This window comes from Ricinus communis, chromosome 5, assembly GCF_019578655.1.
Source record: "Ricinus communis isolate WT05 ecotype wild-type chromosome 5, ASM1957865v1, whole genome shotgun sequence".
Classification (NCBI taxonomy): Eukaryota; Viridiplantae; Streptophyta; class Magnoliopsida; order Malpighiales; family Euphorbiaceae; genus Ricinus; species Ricinus communis.
In genome coordinates, this window is record NC_063260.1 from 11,447,144 (window position 1) to 11,469,163 (window position 22,020).

The 22,020-nt window shown below is 33.4% G+C and overlaps 3 protein-coding genes across 7 annotated transcripts; 2 read left to right on the forward strand and 1 right to left on the reverse strand.

Moving 5' to 3' along the window:
- The first annotated feature begins 29 nt into the window (after nt 1-29).
- Nucleotides 30-7,435, forward strand: LOC8268155 (cyclin-J18). Of its 4 annotated transcripts, XR_007215698.1 has the most exons (11): nt 30-747; nt 843-922; nt 1,597-1,696; nt 1,797-1,895; nt 1,975-1,992; nt 2,075-2,145; nt 2,372-2,498; nt 2,609-2,669; nt 5,916-6,038; nt 6,163-6,467; nt 7,053-7,435. XR_007215698.1 is itself a non-coding variant. In XM_015720973.3 (10 exons), exons 1-9 carry the CDS (start codon nt 676-678, stop codon nt 6,035-6,037), a joined length of 750 nt encoding a protein of 249 aa, XP_015576459.1. In that variant the 5' UTR covers nt 30-675; the 3' UTR covers nt 6,038; nt 7,053-7,435. The 4 variants fall into 4 exon arrangements, 1 of the variants encoding a protein (XP_015576459.1); XR_007215697.1 differs by having other exon boundaries at nt 5,916-6,467; XM_015720973.3 differs by lacking the exon at nt 6,163-6,467.
- Nucleotides 7,436-12,396: 4,961 nt separating this feature from the next.
- LOC8268154 (65-kDa microtubule-associated protein 6) lies at nt 12,397-18,542 on the forward strand. 2 transcript variants are annotated; one of them, XM_002521867.4, is made up of 12 exons: nt 12,397-13,243; nt 14,185-14,388; nt 14,872-15,138; nt 15,535-15,750; nt 15,823-15,978; nt 16,054-16,213; nt 16,321-16,472; nt 16,847-16,934; nt 17,008-17,081; nt 17,174-17,248; nt 17,468-17,823; nt 18,094-18,542. In XM_002521867.4, exons 1-11 carry the CDS (start codon nt 13,169-13,171, stop codon nt 17,801-17,803), a joined length of 1,803 nt encoding a protein of 600 aa, XP_002521913.1. In that variant the 5' UTR covers nt 12,397-13,168; the 3' UTR covers nt 17,804-17,823; nt 18,094-18,542. The 2 variants fall into 2 exon arrangements, with proteins under 2 accessions (XP_002521913.1, XP_048230397.1); XM_048374440.1 differs by lacking the exon at nt 12,397-13,243 and adding an exon at nt 13,935-14,083.
- Nucleotides 18,543-18,673: 131 nt separating this feature from the next.
- On the reverse strand, nt 18,674-21,665 carry LOC8268153 (PHD finger protein MALE STERILITY 1). The gene is made up of 3 exons (XM_002521866.4): nt 21,260-21,665; nt 20,529-20,811; nt 18,674-20,292 (listed from the first exon to the last, which is right to left on the reverse strand). Exons 1-3 carry the CDS (start codon nt 21,555-21,557, stop codon nt 18,915-18,917), a joined length of 1,959 nt encoding a protein of 652 aa, XP_002521912.1. The 5' UTR covers nt 21,558-21,665; the 3' UTR covers nt 18,674-18,914.
- Between the last annotated feature and the right edge of the window lie 355 nt (nt 21,666-22,020).

A 22,020-nucleotide genomic window follows, 5' to 3' on the forward strand; every position in this document is an offset into this window, starting at 1 on the left:
TTAAGCTTTATTTCTGGTCTAATCGCTATCTTCCAAAAAACTTAATTGCGTCCAATTAGGGAGTTGTATGCTAACCCCCAAGCATGAATCTGGCTGCCTTCTTTAATTAAGTTCATCATCCAATGATTAGGGCAGTTTAAGAATCAGTTTTGATATTCTAATTAATCTCAACTGTTTGAAGTCTACTTAAGCAAACAAACAATGCTTAACGGTCGGTCATCTAAATCTTTTTTAACGAAAAATTTGTGTTAGATTTTTTTTTTTTTTAACTTATCGCACATCCATTAACAACTCCAAAATGAATTTAATAATTTAGTACCATTTGTTTATGAAGTTGCTTGGTTGTTGAACATGTATCTTATTATTACCACCTGCTTTTTATTCTTTTTCAGATAAATTTAAATATCTCATTTTTTTCATATTGTGAGGCAGAAGTCCATTCATAGGATTCAATTAGAAACTATAGAAAAATATTATTAATTTAAAAATATTTCTAAAAGTTCCCAATAGTTTTTGAGCCCAATAACAAGGTTTTTTGTTTGGCAACGTGGCAGCAAAAGATCATAGAAGATCGCGTTAGAACTTGGAAGTCTTATGTATAACCCGCTTTTGATTTCGGATGGAGCCATTTTCTAAATTCAAAAAACTCCCGCGTAAATCCATACCGAAAAAAGGATGAGGAGAAATTACTGTCTTTCTTCTGATCTCCGTCTTCGAGCTGTGGAGTTCTTAATCGAATCTGCTCATGTAAGTATGTTATATACATTTGGTTAATTATTTTCTTTTATTAGTGCAGTAGGTGTTTTTTTAGAAAATCTTTTGATGGATTACATGAATCATAGGAACTTGAAGAAGTTAGTCCAATCGTGAAATACACTGCGTTGTCTCTCTTTGCTGATCGATTCTATCCTTCTCTGTCCAGGTAAGTGTAGTAATTCCGTCTTTCATAACTTATTTCTTTTAATTTGATTGAACATTGGATATACCTTGGAAATGAAATTGTATATATTCTTTTATAGGAATTCTAGTTTGAAAATTATTTTTGAGGTACACAAATAAAATTTGATCATTTAGCTATAATTTAAGATATATACCAAAAGAATTGAATCTTAATTAAAGAACAAGATTCCTTCGCAATTCCAAAACGTACGAATGTAGTAGGGATCCGTTTGATTTAAAATCTAGAATGAAAATAAAAATAATTTTATTTCATATATTATTTGATTTAGTATGGAATTTATACCAATAATTATAGTTAATTATAATTAAAAATAATAATATATTTAATATATAATTATTATATGTAATAAATATTTATAGACAATGCCTATATAAATAATAAAGTGTTATTTTATTTATTTTATGATTGATTTAACTTCATTTTTACGAAAATAAATCTTTCATTTTTTAAGAAAAAAAAAAGGTGATAATTATTGATTAGATAATCACATTCCTATTTTGGAATGATTTTTGATGAACTAAAGACCGACCATGGGAATCACTCGTTCTCGTTCCCATTTCCATCATATTTCTTCACCAACCAAACGACTGTTAAGAGTGTTTGATGCTTTGTTGTCCGTTTTATTTTTATTAAAGGTTTGTCGGACAACAAAATAAGGGAAGCTGGCTTTTGCAGTCCATGACAGAGAGCAATTTGCAGTTGTTTGCACTTATTTCTCTGTGGGTTTCCAGCAAAGTAAGTTGATCATGATTTAATCCAAGTTGATCATGGTTTAGTTCCATCCTATGACTTTTGAGTCTTGCACATTGGTAACTGTATATATGAATGTGATTAGATACATGATTCTCGTCCGCTATCTGTCAAAAGTTTGAAGATTTTTAGCGATAAGACCATCAAAGAACAGCATTTTACAGCTCGAGATTTCTTGGAAGCAGTAAGCTAATTATCTTATACTAAGCTTTTCAGAAAAATGGTTTGCCATTTACTCTAGCAGTTAACCATACCTTCTATAGGAAGTGGTCTTTTTGCAGGTAAATCTTAAAGAATTATTATTGGGGTTTGGCACGCTACTTTGTTTCAATTCAGATGGTTAAGATATTGATCTTTTTTAAGGTATTGAATTATGAGATCGGTGCCGGAAATATTGCTTTTATTTTCCTTGAAGAGCTTCTGAGTCAGTTCAGGTACAGTAAGAAATTGCGGAAATATTTTATTTATTAACTCATAGCTTTAGATAGTTGTGCAGTGTAAATAATAGTTGGACACCTTAAGTCAGTTGTACTTAGTATAAATATTTTGTAGCCGTTTCTCATTAATATAAGCGATCATTTGCACAACATTACTTTCTGTATTTGATAAAGTTGAGGATTTTAGACCAAGTGTATGGTTTTGCTGTACCTTTGAATTCAGGGAAGTGGCAAAAGTTGGGGACTTCTTGAATTCTGAGGCATGCATGGATATCATGGATCTTCTCTATGAAAAGGAGGAGACATCGGTGCTCTATAGTTCTCCTCGTTCTCTTGCTGCATCCACCTTGGCATGTTCTCCTATCTTGTTGTAACTTTTTTATTTTCTGGTAGAACAAATATCCCATATATGTTTTACTTGTTCCTTTGGCTAGATGTAATAGATTTCAATCTCTTCCAGGTTGCTTCATATGTTATTACAGTCCCGGAACAAAGGTGGAAGTTTCCTGTTCTTTCGTGGGGTAAGATTCATTCATACATTTTTCCTGTGTTTTTAAAATTGAATATGTCAAATTGCAAATTTAGTCCTCAAGTTGTTCCCTTCTCTTCACGGGATATCTTTCTCATTGAAAACTGTCTTTGAAGTGAATGCCTATAGGCAGTATGGCAGCCTCTTGGCATAAGTGCATTGAAAAATGTTTACGATATTGGAATTGGATTGAGAAAGTAGGAGGTGAATAGGGGTAGAATTTAGATATCATTAATAATATAAAAAGAGATTGGAATTTATTAAGTTTGTGTACAACCATAATCAGAATGACTAGAATTGGTGACTTACAATATTTTGTATGCTTTACACATGGGATATTCTAACAAATAGGTTTGGATTCCCATCTTACTAACGTATCAGTTATAATCCTTTCTGTTCTGATATTTAATGATCATTGGTTCTGTGTCTTGCACTAGGAATAGTTTTATTTTTTTAGAATTTGTTTTAATAATTCCTTGGGAATTAATATACTGTTCTAACGTCATGGCACGAGGTCGACTTTGAGTTGGGAATTTAACGATTCACACACGGACAGCAACTACCCTTCCCCGGGCTGGGGCATATTGATTTAAATGAACTATGTTTTCATTATGTTGCTCCCTTTCATTTCTATCTTCCTTTTCCTCGTTTTTTGAATTAGACATGCTGGTCCTTATAGCTCTTTAGATCCTACATAAATCACCTTCAGCGAATTATGTTGCCAAATGAAGTACAGTAATGTGAATAATGTTCAACTATTTTGAAGATGCCTTGGTGCTGGATAATGTCCAACGCTTTTTCCTGATCGGGCTTGAAATGAGTTCTTTTCTTAAGCCTTCATATTGTTAGCCAGGCCCATTATTATATTGTCCGGCGTTTCTTCTACACATGCATCCTTCTTTGTATTTTTTTCTCTCATGGATGATCATAAAATTTGTGCTGCTGTCACTGAACCGCTTGTGGACCTTCGCCGTGTCTTATACTTTCGAAATCTTGCGTGAGAAGTGTAAACCACGTTCTAGTCTCTTTTTCCCCCGGTAAATTGCAGGGTACAATCATTTTTTAGCTTAGAGGCAGCAAAGGTTGACGACTGACCACAGCCTTTCTGGCATATCAGTCATCGATTTGGTGGTCCACCACAGGTTATAACACTTGTGGACTGGACTGTGGTCCATGGCATGTACATGATCCAAAGTATCAATTATCAGACGTCACCGATATAGAAGCTAATTGTCACTATTAAGTTGCAACAGACCAATTCCGTGCCTTTCCTTTTCTTTTTTCTTTTTAGATCCCCAGGTTTGGTTACTCCCACTGTGGATTACAAGCTGTATTTGCAGACCACAATACTTCAACTATGAGCCCCAGTTCTTTTTATTCTTTTATTTGAGTTGGCCTCTCCCCTTCTTTATACTTCAACTATATATCCAATCTTCTATGCCATGAAGTCTGTGGTAACCATATGGCATATAATTCCCATGCAAAGAGTCTTTGACGAGAAAATTACAAAATGGAGGTCTGCACATTTCGCATGTGATTGGGGAGAACTGCGACTAATTATGTCAATAGCCTGTTACTGTGTCATGCTGTAGGGGGTCACTGTCACATTTTAAAAGAACTTATATCCTTGTTGAGATTTTAAATGATCAAATTTTGGATCGTTTATTTGATGTTTTGATCACATTTTAGAAGACAATGTATTCAAGGCTCCAGCCTCATAAGGTTGACCTCTTTCATTTTTGAAGGTTAGTAGAAAACAAATTTAGTGCTTCACTCATGAGCGTTGAACCAGTATATTTTATTTAATTAAATGGATGATATCCATTCACGTGTGAGAATGTATATACAAAGTCATTTAGATCGCTTTATGTGACTTTGAATGTCTTTATCTCTACATCTGTCTCAACCATGCTTCACTAAAGATGAAATATATTTCTTGTCTTCACTGACTTGCATATGATGAGTTCTATATTGCTTAAGATACACTCGCCGAAGGAATTCGTCAATGAGACTATAATTCACTAGTTCTTAGCTAATAATGGTCCCATTTATTTTGGACTAGTCATCTCCTTCCTTACTGGATTTGTCTTTGATTTAATGGGTAGGTAAAATTTTTGGCTGTTTCTGCCAGATGTCCCTTCACTAGTATCCAGTAGTTAACATATGATACAAGAGGTGTCTTGTGTAAAACAGCCAGCCTGTATAAGTTCCATGGAAAAGGAAACCAAAGGGTGGTAAAAGATAACCAAACGAACTATGTCTAATGGAAAAGGGCATGTGTGAAAATACCAAGAATTAGACGGTATAACTTTTATAATTAAGGTGGGTATGGGGATTCCTTCAACAGGCTGTCTATGACTCTTGTGTGTATTGGTTTTTATCCAATGCAAACTTTATATTAGATAATTGATGCTAGCAGAATGATCATGATAGAAGTGGCTCCACTTGGACCCGGTGGCAGCCCATTTTTAGCTATTTTACTTTTAGGGAAATTTGATGCTAATTCTTGCAACAGTTCCTACCCCAGACAGTTGTTGGGTCCTTGTGTATGACTACTTTAAATAATGGTTAATCATTTGTCTGTAATCTCTGGCACTGTTATCATATTTATGTTAATCATGCAACTACTGCCTGGGCTTCTTAGTTCTTTGATCCCTATATAGCTTCTAGCCTTCTGCTACTAATGAGTTGACCAAATTTCTTATTTGACTTGTTAATTTATTCGATTTTGAACCTTTTGCCTCTCTCCAGGTTTACATAGCTACCTATCTATATGCACATGCACAATGCTTATATATATAGATATGCCTGTCGACATTATACTTGAATTAAACAATGATCAGTAATTAGGTCAATCATGGGTTATAATGCCTAACTAATGAACCTGTGTTTACTAGACCTCTATTAAAGAAAAAAAGCTTTCTACTAAGGTATGATTATTCGTGGTCAATCAAGAGGTTACTACTAGATTGAATTAATGTCTTTAACTACATTGGCTGGGTTCCCCCACCATGAAAGTCTTGAACAATTTTTTGCCTCGTCCATCTCTCAACCACAAGAAGTACTTTATGTGCTACCCCCCACATGTAGAAACTTCTATTTATCTGTTAATAGTAGTCACCAAGTATGATAGCATGTGAAGTCCTTTAAATTTGACTGATTTTTGCATAAGACATTTGGCGGATTCTCCAACGGAGATTCCAAACATTAATGCTGAGAATTTTATTGTTGGATGCAGTAAAATTTGCAACCTCATTCAAAGAAGAGGATATTGTTGATATTGTCAGAGACATTCTTAAGCATGTGTTTGAGGCTCTTGATAGCAAATGCAATACCTTGGAGGAAAAGGAATTTCTTTGAGGTACATTTCTCCTACTCTATCAAAAATGGATAAGTTTGTACATCGGTCTTAACCTTTTGCAAGAGTTTATTTGATGAAGCTGGACACTAGCTATCAAAGTTTCCTGATTTGCATTGCTATAAAGGTTTATCTGTATTATAAAAGAAGGACAATAAAGGCTAAATTTGTGGAAAAGATGACGAGACTTTGATGATTAAAGCCGGAATTTACTTTCCAACACATCTGTGATATGTGATCTGTGGCCTTTGGGGGTCTACCACACGGCCAACTATACTCCAGTAGGTGATAAAAAGTATACACATTTTTCCTTGAGCTTTTCTTTGTAGTGGGTTCCATTAGGAAAATGTGAAATACAGATACATAACTTGCCTTTTGGGTTTCAACTTCATGTGCCCCTACCTTTACTTGCAAGCCGGCATTTCTCAACAGGTACTTGTTTTAAAAAATTTATTATCATGTTGGCTAATGTCTATTAGAGCATAGAAAATTCGGGCAAAAATATGCTTTAGAAACTAGTGATTTGACAGATGATGATTCTGTATCTTTGGATAATCTGATTATAGAGGGCCAGATTCATAATTGAGCACACAATGTAACGAAAAAGAGCGTAGTAGAGTCAACTTATGCGAAGCCATCAGACCTGGTTGTATTTCAGCATTATTAGTATATCATTTCTGCAAATGTAAGAAAAGGCATAAGGTGATTGCTAATTTACAATGTTAGAATGATAACATCAACTGTTTGTCCCCTAATAATGCAAGTAGAATTTCAAACTATATTTATTATCTAAACTTAATATACAGAGTTCAATAAATAGGAGAGTGACACTTATATAAAAATATTTTATATTATATTTTAGTATCAGATGATTGACGTATATTCTATAATAAATATGTTTTAATCATCTATCGATATAGTTTATAGGTGAAAATATACAAAAATTTAAATAAAATTTTATTATTATTATTTATTATTATCATTTTTTTTTTAATCAGACTTATTGAATTGGGACAGGATGAGTCACGGCCAGCCGATGGAGATTAGAAACCAACAAGGGCATTCGATGGGGTTCATGATTTGCTCAACCCTGATATTGCAGTAGAAGCTCTCTATTAGTTAAAAGAGTATAATTCTTTTTCGTTTTATGCACACGTATAAAATCGCAGGCACAAATTTCTAAGAACATGTGTGCTTTTACAAGGTCCACTACATTCTTCCCTAATATCATGTAAGATAAAGAAATTTTGTTTCTGTTGCCAAAATTACATAGTCCGAGCTGCCAAAATGGTTTTATTTCAAGTGGGATGTGCAATGCTCATATCAAACACTGCCCAATTGATTTGTCCTGCCTACACCTGCCTGAAATAAAGATCCAAGTCCAATGTCTGAAGATTTTCTTTCCTTTTTTCTTTTTCTTTTTCGCTGTCGAAATTGTCTTTAACAAAATGGTGTGGAAGTGTGTCTATTACTAACTAGGCAATACATGTAGTGATGTACTACTAAACTAAATCCATGGGTCAAAGGTGCTACGGATTTTAAGGTTCTAATATTGAATCCTGCAAACATTCTCTATATTTAAAGGGAATATATTATATACGGAAATCACACAAAAGTTATTTAGAATTATTTTTTTACTTGAGTATTAATTTTACATTAGCAGTATTGCTAATCTATTTTTTTTCTGGATAAGTACTGAGGGTACACTTAACCACCCTAAACAAGTCAATTATCAGATAATCACACATTTGATTGTGTACATATTTAGGTTGCAGTAGCTATGCGTAGGACAACTTAAGTTGGTTACAATGTGATGTTTGCTTGTCTTCCAAATTCACTAATCATCATATTTAAGGTAGGTTAATTAACATTTAAACAAAAACAAGGAAACCTGCCAATGGTTCTTCTTATTAAAGGCCAAATTATCATTATGTCGGCTAATACTTCTTTAATTAATAAAACCAACCCCACATCCACTTGGTGCAAATATATTATCCTGCTTTATCTTCTCCAACCAACGACCCTTGCCCCCTCTTCTTTTAGTGGCAATGGTTGGTGCTTGGGTTATTTACTTACTTCTCGGAGACAATGTATCTGCAGTAGAAATGTTTTGTCAAGTATTATTCTTTCCACATCCCTCTCGCTATTCCTATAATTGAGATGTCTAATTAAGGTGCTTAGACCAATTATTGGTAATTAGGGATCGCTAGCTATATGGAAAATAATCATAACATAACCTCCATTAAATCATCTGTGGGTCTCTATATATTTAATCATATTGGGTAATTCATTAGACAAGTAATCTAATTGTCTGAATGACTATATATTTTAATTAAGGTGTATTTGAAGAATGACTATATGTTGTTATTGATGTACCAAAAACAAAAAAAGAAAAAGTAACTATTGCAAATGTAGGAGAATGTTTTTTTTACTTGCATTTTACTTGAATATAAAGGGAACTATACTCAATGTTCTGTGGCTGGATGCTGGATTTGTACATTTCATGACTTGGGAAACAAAATTGCTCTTTTGGTTTGGTTGATGAATTCTACTGCTACCTACCCAATGATAAAGTACTAAATGGGTTGCATTAAAATTGACAATATGGAGTCTCTGGGCTATATCTATTTAATCCAAAACATTACGATTTAGAAGCATATATCATATATTACTACATTGGCAGTTATGAGTTATGATGTAGGTGGACTGCCCTTGACCTTACGAACCAAACAAAGAAGGCTTTATCTTATTCTCTTTAATTAACATATGATTTACAGGTGATACGTACGTCAAGGAATCAATGCATTTTTGTCATTGATCGTTCTTTAATATTGAGTGCTTTGAAATTACTTTAGATAATAAATATCAACAGTATGTCCATTACCATAAGATTCCTATGTGCCCACATATTGCTTTTCTTCATTCTTTATTAAGTTTTACCATATCTGAAATATAGAAGTAGTTGATTTTATTGCATTGATGCATATCTGCTCTTTTTATTATGTTCTAAGATAAAATTAGGGGGTGAGTATTAAGAATAGTCATCAAGTGTGTTAGCTACTTAATACTGTATTTTCTTTTATTGTTATTATTTTAAAAAAGTTATTCTCTTTCTATAACAGTCATAAATTTAATCAGATTCGAAATTTGTTTATTTATAATTTAAATAGTGATATGGATATAAGAATTGGGGACCATACGAAATTTTACTTGGCAGTGATCTAATCAAATCAAGATAGCATCTTCTTCCCATTTATGATTGTTATGATTAAAATTGATAACATTAATTGTTGGGTCCATTCCATTGCCAACTGTTAATGAACTCTGTCTAGTTCCTTTGTCTTTGTCTTGCCCCGTAGTTACCTATACAACTCTCTCTCCCCATGCAAAATGAATAGTTATCAAGTAAGAATCATACTGCTGAGTTTCTTTTTCAGCATTATTGATCAATAATAAATAATAAATTTGTGACCTAATCCACCTATCCAATCATTATTATCTCATTAATTATATCATTAAGATAATGTTATTGATGCTGGTAGATCATACGTCAATCAGCAATAACATGTGAGATATGGATGTTCTATTTGTTGGTTTCTTTCCTTCTTCTTTTTTTTTTTTCTTTTCTAACTTTTGGATTTGTCTCTGGTAAATTCGAGGGCTGTAAATGCTTGATCGTGCAATATGAGCACTTTTTCAGTGCCATTCTCACCTGAACACATTTAAATTTTGGAATTTTCTTAGATTTATGCTTTGGTAATAGGCCATGCATGGCCATCAACTGACCTTTTTTTATTCCTTTTTAATCAAGTAATATTTTGGAACCGAATAGATATTTGAACCTACAACTATGCAACGTATGATCTATAAGCATTATATTACTGATGTGTAATTTATTAGTTAATTATATTATAATTTAATAATACATGTTGTTTTTCTAATAGTAATTCTAATTCTAATTCTAAAAACAATAAATAATTAGTACGTAAATTAATAATTACTTTACTAATCAAATAATAATACCTGAAAATTAGTATATTTATCATATTTTAGTATTGATTTATAAAAATATAATTAATATTTAATTAAATATTAATAAAAAAATTTATTTTCAATGACGTATTATTAATATCAATTTAATAGTCAAAATTTTATACGTATAAATATTTTTCTTAAATAAAACTTCAATTAAAATTTTATGAATTAAAAATAAGTTATAGTCAAAGTAAAGTTTGCATTTAAATAGAAATATTTTAATTGATTCTTTATAATTTGTCCCCAAATTGATTATTGTTATTTTTAATGGTTGATTGTGGTAGTTATATGTCCTATCTAGATTTAAAAAAGAAAAAGTGAAGCATTAACTTGGAGAATGTTATGCAATTCTTGCTCTCAGTTCCTATTAAAAGAAAAATGATTTTTCAGCTCGGAAAAAGGGAAAAGAAAACCAACAAAAAGAGTATATATTTGAATTGAAGTGAATGTGAAAAAGAATACTAATAGTAAATAATGATTACATCCCATTAACTTGGAGGGGACCTGCACATCCTATTTCACTAGTAAGAGAATTACTCACATTACCCTAATTTCAGGTATCTAATTAATGAATAATGGGGCCTGCCGTTTTCATATTGGCTTTCTCAAAAAATTATGATTACCAGAGCTTCCAGCCTTCTTCTGCTTTGATGGTTGTGATTGCTTAATTACTGGTCACTGTTAATAAAAATAATGACCAATCTTCTGAACACACACACGAGGAATACTACTGTTAACTTGATTTATAAGTTATTTTCTGGCATCATCTTTATTTATCTATTAGTTTTCAGAATAAAAAGTAATAAATTCATATATAAATTTAAAGGTTTTCAATACAGAGGTAAATTCTAATGCGATCAGATAGCTGAATTGGGAAACCAAAATTACTGCAGGTGATAAAAAGAAATTTACTGATATATGTAATAAACAAAAGCAATAAGTGCAACATTTATATTTTGGAGGTATACAAATAAGTGTCTACATTAAATTGAAAAAAAAGAAAGAAAGAAAGAAGAACAATCCTGGGTGAAGATGAAATTAAGGTGGATGAGAGTGAAAGAAGATCTTCCCACAAATATCACTTTGCAATATTAAGAAAACAAATCCTATGTGGAATTGCAGTTGGTCCCACTTTACCAACAATTTGCTTCATCCAGTATTTGATGAATGCAAATGTTAAAGCAAAACCAGTTATTTTCTTTTTCACATAAATAATAAAAGATTTTTTTTTAACTTTTTATATAATTGTGTCAAAATCTTTAAATTAATATTTTATTATCTTATTCAATACATTCTGACTTAGTCAAACTATATATATATATAAATGTTCATTTATCTTATTTGTCATGCAAAATTCCTCCATTCATTGACAAAAAAGAAAATAAAATGAAAGGATATCTATTAAAAGATGAGGGCTTTTTTTTTTTTTTTTTGTGGAATACAGGGCTAATGGGTAAATAGATGCTGACTTTTTGCCTCGTTAATTTTAGTCAAATGCACAAAAAGATATGATTAATTTGATGCAATCATTTTGGCATCAATATCTTTTTCAACTTTTATATTCTTTTATTAATAAATTTGTATTTAAATATATATTCTTAAAGTGAACTCATATTACTACATTACTACTAGACTAAAATACTATATACATTATATCAATTTTTATAATATAATAAAAAAAATTATTTAATATTTTTGACTAATTAGTTATAAGTCAATTATATTAGTCTAATTTGTATAATTTATAGAACATCATATCTCATTCTTTGACTCCTAAGGGTAAAAGTTAAATCGAAAAAAGAATGAGAAAAAAAAAAATATATGTTCATTTCCAAACTACAACCTTTAGTACAACTTACAAGTAGTCATCTATCATCTTAGGATTATAATTTAGCCAATTAAATCTAAAAAGGATAAAAAGAAAGAAAAAAAATATCATAATTACTATGTTATTTTGTTTTACTTATATTTTATCATAAAATCATGATTCTACTTCATTATTCATCATAAGAAAAATGATGAATATTATTAAACTAAAATTAACTCTAAAATTTATCCTCATTATTATATTTAGAGTGAAGCATTTCCCTATTCTCCTCCGACATCAAGACAGCTACTTGAGTCAGTCTATAACCAAAAAAGAGTAACCTTTCACCAGTCTTCAACTCAGGCGTGAAGCAAACACTCACCCGCTATTGGAACGTGTAATCACGTGAAATTAAGATTTGTCTTGTTAAACAATTATACTTAAAAGAAAGAGAGAAACAAATATAATTTTGTATTATTTTACACTGTCTTACTATACTATACTAACTTCACTCTTCACTCTTATTATACAGAGAGAGAAGAAAGAAAAAGAAAAACAGAAAGAGAGAGAAACCCTAGAAAAGAAAGTTTGGATCTTTTTTCATGTGTCAGTTACCAGATAAATTTTGTTTCTTTGGCGCATTTTAGCTTTTATTAACTTGTAGAAGATCAAATTATTACACTTCCTTCCACTTTGTGTTGTGTTTAGAGGGTCCTCTTACTTTCTTTCTTTTTCTTGTGTGCTCTTTTAAAGCTTAAATCAAGAGCCTTTTCTTTTTTATAATTTTAATTGCCAATCATTATCTTTTCTTTTTTGGAATATAACTTTTCCCACTTGAGATCTTTTGAGCTTTTTTCTTTAATCTTTTTGTTTTTTCCTTTAAAATTCTAATTTTAGAAACAAAAACAAAATAAAGAGAGAGAGAGGCGTTGGTTGGTGATATTTGAAGTTCAGATCTGAAGAAGCTAAGGTTGTTTCAAGAAATGTCTCTTAGTTAGTTCTTTAGTTCTTTTTGACTTTTTAGTAACAACCCATTTGCTTCTTTCTCTTCTTCATGTTTCGTCTTCTTTAAAATTTTAAGTTTTTTCTTGGAACTATTATTATTGTCTTTGCTTTGTGGGTTTTGTGCGTTTTTGGGTTCTTGACTCTTGTTGGAGCTTTTGCTTTCAAGAAAAGGTTTAATTTTTCTTGCTTTGAGAGGCAAAAAAGAAAAAGAAAAACTAGCTTTCACTTTGCATTTCTTGCTTAATTTCTTTTCCCTCTTAGAGAGAGAGAGAGAGAGAGTTGGGAGATGCTGGCTATTGGGAGCCCAACAATCAGTGTGCGTACAAGCACCAGCTGCAATGCGTTACTCAGAGAACTTCAGGTATTCGTCTTTTCTCTTTCTTGCTTTTCTTTTTCTTTTTGTTTTTTTTTTCCCTTGCTGCTAGCAAAGTCTGATGTTTGGTGGGAAAGAAAATACGTTGATTTCTTTTTTCTCTTCTTGGAAATTTGCTTTGACACTAGTAATGATGGAATTTTGGGAAAGTTTATTGTTTTGCTCTGTTAAAGATAGAGCATTGATTGTTTCTTTAATATATATCATAGTGGGTCTATAAGAGCTATCAACTAGGTCTATTTTGTTCTCTTTTAGTATTAATAGTGATCTACAAATTAAAACCTCATCTCTTACTGTTCTTAAAAATTTAATTTGTGGAAACAAATTACTGTTTTTTGGGGCTTAATTTTAAAAACAAGCTGCTCAAATTTCTTTCTTTATTTATATATTTGTTGTCAATTTCCAATTTTTTTCTCCTATTGGTTTAGTGTTTTGGGCTGGTGTGCATTTCCTATCTCGTTTGTGGTTTAGTTTGTGTTTGAGTTAGTGGTTTGTTGAAGTGAATTGGTTATATTCTAAATCTGTTGCATATAGGACAATCTGATTGTTTCAGCAATTTTTATGGGTTACAAATGAAAACAAAAGCATTTTGGAGTTGTGGAAGTCTGGATTAATTCTTTCTTCTTTCTTTATGGTTTTATGTATCGTTTTATGCTCCAGATTTTCTTACTTCTTTCTTTTCTGAATTTTTGTTATTCTTTGATTAAGCTACTGCTTAATCTATCTATATGTCTTTTAGGATTCAGCATTAATTGGATCAACTGATTGTCATATTGTAATAAAATCAAATATTTGAGATAACCTTTCCTGTCAGCTTCATTCAAAAAAGTAATAGTTCTCTATATTTAATTAGTTTCCTTATTTCCGTCAATTTAGAGAAGACTTGTAGTTTATCTTTGTAATGGGACCTTTTATTATTCTGAGAGCAGCAAATTTGGAATGACATTGGTGAGACTGAAGCAGAAAAAGACAGAATGCTATTGGAGTTGGAGAGGGAATGCTTGGAGGTTTATCGGAGAAAGGTTGAGGAAGCTGCCAATGCCAAAGCACGACTTCATCAGTCTGTTGCAGCAAAAGAAGCTGAACTCGCGACACTGATGGCTGCACTTGGGGAACTCAGTATTCACTCACCTGTAAGTTTAATAAGCAATTGGTATTATAACACTTTTTTGTTGTGATTTTGTTCCTGTATTTTAATTGTTCTGATTCTTTTTTTTTTTGTTTGATTGCTTTTACCTCACTTAAATCCTTCCTTTTTTGTGTTTAATTCACTTTAATCTCTGCTTAGTTTTATAAACTGGGTGCTGTTAACAAGTGCTAGTCGTGTGCTTGATAATCCTCATCAAATAATAAACATTGAAAATGATAGTTTTCGGTTGTGGGATGCCAAGTGTGCAATAGGATTTTTTTATCTTGTTACTTATCTCATTTTTTCCATATTGACTTGGTTGTCCCTTGGTTATTATAAAGGCTGTCAGTGGCTATACTACACATTAAAACTACGTCTTTTGACACATTCTCTAAGTAGTTGCATATTCAGTTGATTTACTGTTTAGCATGAATCACATTTTTTCTTTTTTTGTTTTCACTTGCTCACCATTGCCATTAATTTTCAGACTCAAACAGAGAAAAGGGCATCATCATTGAAACAAAAACTTGCATCTGTTACACCACTGGTGGAAGATCTGAGGACAAAGAAAGAGGAGCGGATGAAGCAATTTGCTGATATAAAGGCACAGATTGAAAAGATCAGTGGGGAAATTTCTGGATACAACAATCTTAACAGTTCTTTGATAAGTTCCTTCTCTTTGGAGGACCAGGATTTGTCACTAAGAAAGCTTAACGAATATCAAACACATCTTCGCACCCTTCAAAAGGAGAAGGTATGCCAATTTGTGATATAACTTCAAGATGAAGTTCTTAGTGGATGGTAGCAAAAACTAAATTGTATTACATCTTGTACTGTTGGAAATCACAAAATAATCTGTCTAAAAAATTTTGGAAGTGTCATGAAAGCCTCATCACTAATTTGATTGTTTAATTGTATTGTAAATTTAATATCAGTACTGAATGTTTGCATGCATTTGGATATGTATTGGAAATCTTAGATATGTAGGAAATATTTGCATGCACTTGGATAAATGATGATGTCATTTGCATGCGGTTTTTACTGCTTCTTTGGTATCTTAATCTTTGACTTGCTATAAGATACATTTTGAAATTTAATTTCATTAATATTGTGCTCTGACTTATAATGAGCATGCTATTTTGTGATGCAGTCTGATCGCCTACATAAGGTTTTTGAATTTATCAATGAAGTCCATTCTCTTTGTGGTGTGCTTGGGTTGGATTTTGGCCAGACTGTTAGTGATGTACATCCAAGCTTACATGGCGTAAACCAAGAACAATCCACAAATATAAGCAATAGTACTTTGGAAGGTTTAGAACAGGCCATTGTCAAGTTGAAATTGGAAAGAAAAGCTCGAATCCAGAAGGTAATGCATAACCCCTGTGCTTTGGCATTGATTGTCCTTTGCCATGATCACTAACATGAAGTTTGAATCCAGCTGAAAGATATTGTGTCATCATTATTTGAGCTCTGGAATTTGATGGACTCGCCAAAAGAAGACAAAAATAGCTTTTCAAGAATAACATCTATCCTTGGGTCATCGGAATCTGAAATCATTGAACCAGGTGTCCTCTCAATAGAGATAATTGAACAGGTTCGCATGCACCCTGAACGTGTCATCTTTTTGAGGAATTAAATAATAGCTTATGTTTAGTTGTCTTTCTGACAGGCATCAGCAGAAGTGGAGAGGCTTATGAAATTGAAAGCAAGCAGAATGAAAGAACTTGTTATGAAAAGGAGATCAGAGTTGGAGGATATATGCAGAATGACCCATATTGAACCTGATACAAGTACAGCTGCTGAGAAATCCAATGCATTGATAGATTCTGGTACTGCTTTCTTGTTTTTCATTACTCTGTCTCTTGTCAGTTGCTTTTTTTTTTTTGGAAATACTAAAACCAATTATTGAATACTAAATCTTGCCTTTGTTGAGCAGGTTTTGTGGATCCTTCTGAACTTTTGGCAAGCATTGAAGCCCAGATAGTCAGAGCTAAAGAGGAAGCTATGAGCCGAAAAGAAGTCATGGACAGGATTGACCGGTGGCTTTCAGCTTGTGAGGAGGAAAATTGGCTAGAAGAGTACAACCAAGTAAGCTAGAAACTATCTGCTACATGGCCTAGCAACATTTGCCGATAGGATTGGCTGCATTAGGATTTTCAGTTTTTTCTCCCTTCATTCTATTGCTCTCTGTGCATGAGTGTCCAAGTTTTTATGTCAGCATCTGACATGGCTATGTATTTGATGTTAATGCAGATAATGGACTAGTTATTTTGAATCTTGTAGCAAGTTATTTTCAATTGGGTAGTATTGTATTCTATTTCTATTTGGTTAAGTGCTGAGCATAATAAGAAGTTAAATTTATACAATTAATGCACCACAATAAGTAAATTATAATATAAGCCACTGATTATTTCCATAGCATCGAGCTTTTCTTCCTTAAAAGATTTCTTCTTTAATTTCAGGACAGCACCCGGTACAGTGCTGGAAGGGGTGCACACATTAACCTTAAACGTGCAGAAAGAGCTCGAATTACTGTTAGCAAAATTCCAGGTATTTTTACTTCTATGGTGTTATTCTTTAATGTACTCTACGTTTCAAAGCTAATATAATGCACTCCTTCCAGCCATGGTTGACAATCTAATAAGCAAAACTCTTGCATGGGAAGAAGAAAACAAGACATTATTCCTCTATGATGGGGTGAGCTGTTTATTTCAGTGTAGAGTGCTTTGCGGACATAATATCTGTTGCTTTAGTTTTAGCATAAATTTGTATCTTAATATTATTTGCAGGTAAGGTTGGTGACAATTTTGGATGATTACAAACTGGCCAGACACCAGAGAGAAGAGGAGAAAAAGAGATACAGGGTAAATAAGAAGACTAAGTTTCTCTTACGATAATTTTGTAGTTTTGGAATTCATTGGTGTTTCACATGCTAGATGGTCTTGCAAACAGAAAAGACTGAGAACTAGATTTTTCTTTTTTAACTTCAACCTCTCAGACAATAGTGTATTATATTCTTATGTCATCTTGATACAAAAGTGACTGCTGCTGTTTGTTACAGCTAATTTTGTGGTTCTTTGCAGGACCAGAAGAAACTCCAAGATCTGCTGCTTACGGAGAAGGAATTAATGTATGGCTCTAAACCCAGTCCAAGAAAAACTAACAGCTTTAGAAAATCGAACGGTTATCGCGCAAATGGAAATGGTTCCATGACTCCAACACCCCGTCGGAACTCAGTTGGCGGTGCAACTCCTGAGCTTCTCACACCCCGATCTTATTCTGGACGTCAAAATGGATACTTCAAGGAAATGAGAAGGTTGTCTACAGCACCACTAAACTTTGTGGCAATATCAAAAGAAGAAACAATGTCATTTGCTTCTGTTTGTGGTTCTGAGCCAGGCTCTCCTCCACAAGGCTAAGTTTAGAAAAAATATGAATGGTATGTCTGGCTGAATGTTGACTTTCTTTTTATTCCTGTTCTACTGTTCTTCCTCCGTGGCAAGTGATAAAGTAAAACAAAAAGAAAGAACACTATGCATTTTCTTTTTCCAGAAAACATGAAGGATGGCACACGCACAAATATGCTCTCTTGCTTTCAAATATATGCTACGGAATTTCATGTTGGCTCCAATCAAAAACCTTATAAAAGTTTGGTTTTGTTAGACTTCTGATTGTACTAAAAATTGATAATGTCTACGTGCTGCAACAGGTGGCATTATAGAAATTCAGTAACTCAACACTTCAACTTAAAGCAGTGGAAGCTTGTGAATATCAAACAGATGTACACTAATGTATGATTGTGATGTCTTAGAAGAACATGGAGAATAGCTACTGACACATGCAGTTGGGATGCTATTTGCTTTGAAGAATATGAGCTTCTGAAAGGAGGTCAAAACACTGGTAGATAATAGTTTGGAAGTACCTGTTAACCTCAAGTCTTGTTTCCCAGTATAGAGGATACCAATATGGTAGTCTGTAGTAGTAGTACACTGACCATGTCTTTTTGTGGATTTTGCTTGTGTTTTGCCTTTCTTTGTATATAGTGAACTCCAGCGTGTTGGGCTATCATTTGATTTAGAAGCTTGTTATATTTGGAGATGCATATTGTAGGATCTTTGTGATGCCATACTTAACATGAAATAAATGTCTTTCAATCTATGCAGCTAGTGATGGATGAAACTGCTCTTAACAAAAAATTTCCATAGTGCCCATGTCTAAAATTTCTGACTGAAGTTTATTAGGTAATTCTGGTTTTCAATTTTTGAAGCTTGTCGTCTGATTGGCAGTGAATGAGCTCGTGGTACTGGAGTAATGTAATTTGCCAAAAGAAAGGCGCACTATTAAAGAGAAGTTTGTATGTTGTTTGAGTAAAGTAGTTGCTAAAGCAGTGATGTATTATATATCAGCTGCTGGATAAAATTGATGCCTGATTATGCACATTTCTGTTACCACTTCAACTTTCTTTCTAATATGCTTCAACAATATGGTTAAAGAACTAAAAGGAATAGGAAAACGAAAAACTGAGTGTTGCTATGGTAGAGAAGGTGAGATTGTGATTTCGTGTTCACACCGACTGCAGAGAAATATATGAGGGATTTCTTGATGGTTTGGGATCCGAACACATCTGGTATGCTGCCAAACCTCACAAATATCACATGATACCATCCTTTCACCATCATCATCTTTGGTTCCACAAGGGCAATCGAAAATTTTGCTATTAAGACCACTTTCATATATCAACTGATTAATCATCCCTCTCTCATTATTGCTACCTTCGACCACGATTTTCTGACCCATTTCAACTTGTCCAAATACTAGATCGCTGCCATTTGTATTCAGGTTCAGTATCGACTCTGCAATGAAGCTTCTCAATCCCCAGTATAGCTCACTGAAATGCTTTTCCACTTCTTGCTTAAGCTCATCAAAAGTAGCATTAGCTTTCATTGTGATACGTTCAAATGGTGGCATTGCCTTGTTGATACCTTCACTGGTTTCTTCATCGTTTCTTAAAACGACTGTGCAGTAGAGTTTCAGTTTCCCTCCTAGTCCTAAGTCAATTCTAGAAGGCAATTCTATATGATAATCTTTGGCAAGAAATTTAGTGTCAAGAATTATCCTTGCAGCAGCTTGTATTGCAGTAAAAATTCCCAAGTTGAGAGTCTGCTTTTGGTCTTTAAGGATATATTTATAAAAGTAGTAGATATCCCTAATCACTTGAGATTTGGTTATCTTGTATCTACCCTTCACTTTAGAATTGTTAATGCTCAAGCTTTCTTGGGCAGGAAATACATTTGAAACATCTTCCAAGCAGTATTCCAAAACCTTTGTAACTGGATTCAAGCTCCTGCGAACTAAATAGTTTCCCACTATACGATTTCCAAGTGACTTGAGCACAAAGTCTAGTAACCCTGTGTCACCAATATATGCACGAGCAGCATCCCTTACTTCTTGCCTTGAAACCCACCTAAAGTCAGCTCTTTTCAGGGCTTCAATGATTACTCGAGTTGCCATTTCGATTCGCTTGGGAGACCATCTACAAGTAGGTTCCATGGCAATCCCTGTGCTATAGGAATCAATACACTTTTCTTCAGGAAGTCGAGCTTTAAGCTCGAACATGAAGTGGAGAAGGTCACCCAGTGTGGCCAATGAATAGTCTGATAGTGTTTGGTACCTAGACATAATGCCTGGAAGATCATGATTAGAATTGGCAAGATAATGTAGTAGTATAGATAAGTGCATGCCTTGAATAGATTCTATGGCCTTTTGGTAGATTGGTTGAGTGACACCAAAGTTTCCTCGCTCAAATTTGTAACCCCACTGTCCAAACCAAGGCTCCCCATATGCAATGCCATGGAGTAGCCTCAGTTCCATGCTTCTCTTTTGTGAAATATCATTCAAACTCACTTTCCTGCAAATTGAGTGAATAAGCATGATGTTCTTAGCTTCTCATTCATGAAACATTCAAAAGATTCTAAGCAATATTAGCCTAGATACTTGGCATTGAGGTTGAAATATTGCTTTTTGGAAAAGCACTCTTCAGAGTTCTTATAACTAAGACATGTCAAATTTTCCCTTTAAATTACTTTTTAATAGCCTTCCAGTAGACATGATTCATAGGAAGTGATAGAGCTGTGAATGGCTAACCTTGCTTGTAATCCAGTGCATAAACGATCCCAGAATTCCATGATCTGCCGTCCGGCCAAGTTGGAACCAGCTTCCATTCCATTAACACATAGCAAATGTCCAAATCCATTAGAATGAAATACACCGTGCAAGATATGGCCTTGTAAATCCACCATATTGATCTTACTCCTCACTGAAATTGTATCATCAAAGTTGCCTTCACAGTTCAGGAAAGCAATGACTGTGTCCTTGGATGGCAGCACAAAATGATACTTTTTGTTGCAAATCAGATGGTGCCCCCAGCCTGAACTACAAAGACATGTATTAATATATTTTTACGATGAATTGCAATTTAATGAAATTACAGTGCACCAACAGCCTACCTACCAAGTAAGTCTTCAATGCAAAAAAAAAAAAGTTGGATCTAAACGGCAGGAACATATTATGAAATTACGTTTGTGTATACACACATAAATCGTTAAAAGGGCATTAATGGGGAGAATGTCCGCACTACTTATGCCCAAAATCTTTTAGTTGGTGGATGAAAATTTATATCTGCCTAGACCGCATAGACCTCTCTTATAATTCGATCTATGAGTATTATATGAATTTCTTTTAGTTACCATAAGTTCTAGATTGGTATTATAATCCAAAGTATTGTCATCTTTACTCTTATACCTAACGCAGTCAAATTATTCAAGTTTGTTGAAGAAAATGAATGCATGGAAACAAAAAGAAAATCAGGACTTCACCAACATAAAGGCAATGCTTGCAGTGGTGATCAAGAGAAGCATCAATTGGCTCTTCAATGACAAATAACAAGATATGGAAAGGAGGGTGGCAGCTAACTTCAAGCTGAAAAGACCAACTTGGAATTCCACTACAGATATTACTCTCAGAATAACCAAATTCGAGAAGTGCTTGAACATTTTGTCTAAATGATCCATCAAACTCAACTGGATACCCATGTTCACCAAATGTCTTGAATCTGAACACCTTCTCCCCTCGTTTTCTTTTCTTGCAGCTGGTTACAAGTTCCAAATGTGACATAATAGGCCTCTAGAAAATTGAAAGATTTCCAACACAAGGAAAGAAAGGAAGGAAGAAAGAAAGGAAGAGCATGAAGAAATTAATTAGAGAGAGGTGACACTATAGGACATGCAATTGCTTATGGTCTTATACTTAGCATCAGTACTGCTGGATCACACAGTTAGTGCCTAGAAATAAAATTGGAGACGACACAAAAGAGCATATAAGGTTAATCAAATTCAGCTATGGACTGCTCACTATCTGCATGATTTTCTTTAAAATTGAGCTCCATGCAAATCTATCGGGGTGCAGTATCCTTCTTTGAACTAAACAAATCGTAGCATGCTTTTTATCATGCAATTTTCTGACCACTAGAATTGCTTTCTGTTCCGGCAAATTCTTTGGTCAGCTGGGAAATGTTGATCTTATTATCAGTTTCAAAGGGGACAAACATTTATATATAAATAAATGCAACATTTCTTGC

Coding starts and splice junctions, on each gene's coding strand:
- LOC8268155 (XM_015720973.3), top strand. CDS start 676: ATGAGGAGAAATTACTGTCTTTCTTCTGATCTCCGTCTTCGAGCTGTG. Junction 923..1,596: donor TTCTATCCTTCTCTGTCCAG/GTAAGTGTAGTA, acceptor TTTTTATTAAAG/GTTTGTCGGACAACAAAATA. Junction 2,670..5,915: donor GTTTCCTGTTCTTTCGTGGG/GTAAGATTCATT, acceptor TGTTGGATGCAG/TAAAATTTGCAACCTCATTC.
- LOC8268154 (XM_002521867.4), top strand. CDS start 13,169: ATGCTGGCTATTGGGAGCCCAACAATCAGTGTGCGTACAAGCACCAGC. Junction 15,751..15,822: donor GAAAAGCTCGAATCCAGAAG/GTAATGCATAAC, acceptor GTTTGAATCCAG/CTGAAAGATATTGTGTCATC. Junction 17,082..17,173: donor CATTATTCCTCTATGATGGG/GTGAGCTGTTTA, acceptor TATTATTTGCAG/GTAAGGTTGGTGACAATTTT.
- LOC8268153 (XM_002521866.4), bottom strand. CDS start 21,557: ATGTCACATTTGGAACTTGTAACCAGCTGCAAGAAAAGAAAACGAGGG. Junction 20,812..21,259: donor CAAGCATTGCCTTTATGTTG/GTGAAGTCCTGA, acceptor TTTGTAGTTCAG/GCTGGGGGCACCATCTGATT. Junction 20,293..20,528: donor TGCACTGGATTACAAGCAAG/GTTAGCCATTCA, acceptor CTCAATTTGCAG/GAAAGTGAGTTTGAATGATA.